This window comes from Apis dorsata, unplaced genomic scaffold (assembly GCF_000469605.1).
Source record: "Apis dorsata unplaced genomic scaffold, Apis dorsata 1.3 scaffold_29, whole genome shotgun sequence".
NCBI classification, from domain to species: Eukaryota; Metazoa; Arthropoda; class Insecta; order Hymenoptera; family Apidae; genus Apis; species Apis dorsata.
Genome location: NW_006263331.1, coordinates 348,044 through 352,940, shown reverse-complemented (window position 1 = coordinate 352,940; position 4,897 = coordinate 348,044). Strand labels below are relative to the sequence as shown.

The 4,897-nt window shown below is 39.3% G+C and overlaps 1 protein-coding gene across 7 annotated transcripts in view; it reads left to right on the top strand.

Moving 5' to 3' along the window:
* Positions 1–38: 38 nt before the first annotated feature.
* LOC102670964 (atrial natriuretic peptide receptor 1-like) overlaps positions 39–4,897 on the top strand; it is a 37,768-nt gene continuing 32,909 nt past the window's right edge. Inside the window, exons 1-4 of one of the 7 annotated variants that reach the window (XM_031511627.1) lie at positions 39–1,009; positions 1,137–1,307; positions 1,380–1,554; positions 1,692–1,900. In XM_031511627.1, coding sequence (XP_031367487.1) covers positions 793–1,009; positions 1,137–1,307; positions 1,380–1,554; positions 1,692–1,900 — 772 coding nt within the window. In that variant the 5' untranslated portion in view covers positions 39–792. Of the gene's footprint in view, positions 1,010–1,136; positions 1,308–1,379; positions 1,555–1,691; positions 1,901–2,040; positions 2,254–3,911; positions 4,376–4,897 lie in introns of those variants that run through there. The other 6 variants (XM_031511624.1, XM_031511634.1, XM_006608225.2 and 3 more) reach the window with 6 other exon arrangements.

Sequence of the window (4,897 nt, the reverse complement as noted above, 5' to 3'; positions counted from 1 at the left end):
CCGCCTAAAACGAATGACATTAAGTAATTAATCAAAGTTGTCGAAGAAAATGTGAGAAGAGGTGAGCGAATAGCTTTCGATAGCTATTATCAATCGACGCGATAGAAAATCAGCGATAACACGACACGAGCGAGAACGAGAAGTGGGTGTTTGCGACTGGCTAATGCGATTTAAGATCATCGAACGGAATTGTCAGTAGTTTTCTTTTCGTTCTTAGGAACTTGTTTCGAATTCTCGGATCGAAGTCTCGCGCCACTTCACCGACAAAGTGAAACAAAAGGGTGCAATAGTAACGCGAGCCGCCAAATTCACTTTCGCAGCAATTGTTTCTACTTCGATCGATGAAACTGGAAATTTGGATCGGACCGTATCATTTCCGATGATCTTATAATAAGTGCGGAAAGATTCGTGACACTTATTCGAAATATTTAAACAGGAAAAGTTTGAAAATAATTAGAGAGTGAATAATTAGAAAAATAAATCGCATCGCGATTTCTTCAGGATTGAAATGCTTCGAATCGTCGAGTTGTCCGGATAATTGGCTCATCCTGATCGACGGCGTAACGATCGAAAAAAGAAACTAGAGGGCGGAGATTCACGAAGAAAAGGATGGACTCGAAAAGGGGAATCGTTGGTCGTATAATTCGGCCCAGTAGCGAAACAGTGATGAACGAGGTTTCGTCGTTTTCGTTCAAGTGTTCGGAATAGTACAACGATCTCGTTCAAAAAAAGAAAAGTATACGAAACGTGAATAAAGGAAGAAGAGTCGTATAGAGAAACGTACACACATACATGGGTATCAATTGGATCATCGCATTGACGATCGCCTGGCTAACGTGTCCGGTGAATGGGAAAATGACTTGTCGTGAAGTACAACTGGCTCGTGAGTGCGAAGCTCTTTGTAAAAAAAATCGTCACGGTGGCATTTCCTGTGAATTGAGAGTAGCTCTCCTCTTACCAGCCGATCCAAGCTTTGATATAGCGTTGCCGAAAGTTCTTCCAGTTCTCGGTAAGTTTTCCTCGAAAACTTCGAATCGTCGTTATATTTTTTTATAAGTAAAGTATTTTTTATAAACATAGTAATAGTAGCAACAATACTCATTGTCTCAGAGACTTGTCATTGGTTCAATTTATAGATTTGGCCGTCTATGAAGCCAAATTACGAGGTCTTTTACCTTCTTGGTTGAAATTAAAGTTTCTTTCGCAAGACGATCATTGCGATGCAACGTACGCCCAAATTGGCGCGATCGATAGCTTCTCGAATTGCGTACATTTGTTCCTCGGCCCTGCTTGCGATTATTGCGTAGGTAAGTATTGTATACCGCGGGTCTATCAACAGTTTCATATGTTCAAAAGGAAGTACGATTTTTTTAATTCAGCGGCCGTTGGCAGAGTGGTAAAATTCTTCGGCGCACCGTTAATTACTACCGGTGGATTTACCTTCGATTTTACGCAAAAGAAAACAGAATGCAAGGACGAGTACTTTATGACAACCCGAGTTGGAAATTTGGCCTTCAGAGATCTCGCCAATTTCTTCATCGCTTTGATGAATCGGTAAATGGGAGAAGAATTAGCTGGCGAATCAGCTGGAGAATCAGCTGGGGAGCTATCAGTTAGAGAGAATCACTTTGAAACCGATTCACAAGCTTTTGCGTTAGCTTCAGCTTCGGTAATTTGTAACGTTACCGCAGATACGAGTGGCGGAAGGTGCATCTGGTCTACGCGACTAACGGACAGAGTCAGCTCGCCGGCAGACATACTTGTCAGCTAATGATGAAGTCCATGGTAGAATTTATCAAGAAGCAGCCAAACTTTACGTTCGGCACGTTCGACGTCGAAACTACCGTCCCTAAAGATTATCCGGAGGCGTTGCAAAATCACGTGGGCAATTGGTACGGTGGTAAGTTAGTCGAGCATTTTCTCTCTTTTTACCGACTTGACGAGAGTCTCTGACTCTAACCTCTCTGAGTGTAACCGTCGCTGTTAAGTATCAACATATGTATCGAAACATACATCATCTTTTGACAAGTTTCGCGTATCATCGGCCAATATTGTAAACGTTTATGCAAATGCGTTTCCACGAATGATCATTGGAGTATCAATACGAGATATATCTCTGTCGAAATTTCACCGTTGCTTCTGATCTTTCCGATGCATGTGAGTAAACGCGATACGTAGATTTTAGACGAAATCGTACGAGAAACAGATGCAACGAGAAAAGACGCATATCACATTTCCGTGTATACCTACACAGTAAGCCAGATAAAAACATAATTGAACGCGCACTTTTTATCTTGACGCTTCGACTTTGAGCATACTTTTTATCATGGTAACTGAACGGGGCTGTTAAATCGACGAATCAACATCGTTAAAAGGAAACGATTTTAGCGGATATATCTTGCATATAACAATGAGTCATGGTGATTTAACGATAAAACGCTTTTGTACTTTGCATATTAACGCAAATGACATTTTTACCGACACATCTTGTCGTTATTGTTCTATTGCTTGTTCGATCGCGATTTCATTTCTCATCATTTTCATATTTTCTTCGCGTTCAATCGAGAAAATGAGGAAAATAGAATTACGATCATCGATTTCATTATTCGTATCAATAACCGAAGTTAATGTTATCACATTGTTTCCTGAGCGTGTTATCACAACACCTTATCATCAGTGAGACATAGTATTTCTATTATTGCTCTGTTACGGTACGATATGAGATGGATACGCGTCACAACATCTATATTTAAACATTTTCTTAACAAATAACATAAAAAAAACATACACGCGATTGATATCCATTCAAAGTGTTACAAGGCTTCTTCGATCGATCTTTCTTATCCTAGTCAATGTTCTCTTTTCACCGTTTGCCAGTTAATCATGATACATGAGTTTCTAAATTTTATATTTAAACGATAACTCGCCCTAATAATCTTGTTGCTTCTGTCGATAAGGGATATACCTTTCGTCGATAATGCAAATCATTTTTCTTTCTTTCGTCGATAAGTTATATTCATTCTTATTTATTCAAATCAAAAAAGAAGAATAGATTGCAAAAAAGAATAGATTTTGCAGCGATTATGATAATAACGATACGATTGTAAAATAAAATTCGTAAAATATGAAACATTAATATCGTATGAAAGAATGAGAGAACGAAGGGGACAAGGACGCATGCGTTCTTGACCTTCTCCTACCTATCTTCGATGGAATCGGCGCAGCAAGGTGTAGCGTGGACTTCTATCCTTGGTGCGTGGTTTCCATCAGAGGGGTGAAGCGGAAAATGAGAGAAGGACAGAAAGGGAGAACTGTGAAAGAGAAAAAGAAACAGAACGATCGTTCAGCATCGGTGGAGGCGCGATTCAGAGTAAAGCGGGAGGGCTTTGGAGATTAGCTCAGTTTCATTCGTGGGTCCAAGCTCGCTCGTCTGCAAATTTTCTTTCTCTTTGAAAGAAATCACACTGTGTGTTTTTAATTGTGATGTCGATGCATGACACGTATTCGGGAAAAATAAAAAGAAAGAAAAATCAGAAGAGATCGTGTGTACACGTGCACACGCGTGTTGTGTATTTGTCCGTGAGAAAGAAAGAAGAAAGAAGCGGAAATTTTAATTCTTTAATCGGATATATTTTTCATTAGAATTCGTTTCATCATGGCTAAAGATTCGCGCGCAAACTTTTCTATTATACGGTCGAATTTCTCATGCGCGCGCAATCATCGCACTACGCATAGTAAAGTGTATCATCGTATCGATAGATTTCGATTCGCGATTATGTATCGATTATCATCGATTAATTGATTCTCGATACGTAACGACAGAAAATCATCGTAACTATCGATACTTGCAACATAAGGATTTTAAAACGGTTAATAAGAAGCGAATATGGAACGTTTCAGCCAGAAAAAAATAAAAATGGACGAAAATAAGTTTCAAAGAGACACCGTTCGTCGAGGAATGATCGGATACGAACGAAAGTAATCGGATTCGAATGTCGTCCGTGAGCGATCGATCAAAGCGGAAACGAGATGCAAAAGCGCGGAAGCGATTTATCGGTGCAGTTGATTTTGTTCCTGACAACGATGTTTGCGAGTGTAAATAATATCGTGATCGAACAACGCGCGAACGAGTGTATTGAAACACGGTTATCATTCAAAACAGAGGTGAAACTGGCAGTGATAGCGCCGGCCGATTTTCATCACGAACAAAGCTTGCCGCGGATACTGCCAGCTGTTCTACTCGCAGTTAAGGCAATTAGCTCTGCGAGAGGACTGTTACCAGGGTGGAATATCACGGTTGATTATCGAAATTCGCGATGCTCCAGCACGTACGGTCCATTGGCCGCATTCGAGTTCTACATCAACCGGACGGCAGGTCATTCGTCCTTAATATTTCTCTCTTTTCTTGATTTTTTTATATCGGCCAATTCGGTTTCAATTTTCTTAATAAATTTTCTTAATAAAATTTCTAAATAATAAATAATTACCGATCGATTCCCTTATCGCCAATTCTATAATTAGAATTGTTTACGAGTGTTTTCTTGTTCATTTCTTTTTTGTTTTATCGCGGAAGTCGTTATCGAATTACATCAAAAGATTTATAGTTACGATTCGAATCGTGCCAACTGATGGAGATCGATCTTATGGATCTTTTTTGTTGTTTCAATTTAAGAACGAAAATTCGGTTAATAAACGTTTCAATGATGTGTTGTTTGGATTCATTCGTAAGCAAATCGTAGAATTAAAAATTATCAGATTGATATCATATTCTTTGTGCTCGTCCATTTTTCATCGATTATTGGACCTCGTCTCTCGTTCGAGTTTTATATTCGCTTTTTCCTTTCTTTTTTCCCCTCTCTGTCACGAGATCGTTACATATCTCCTCAATTCCGTTTAA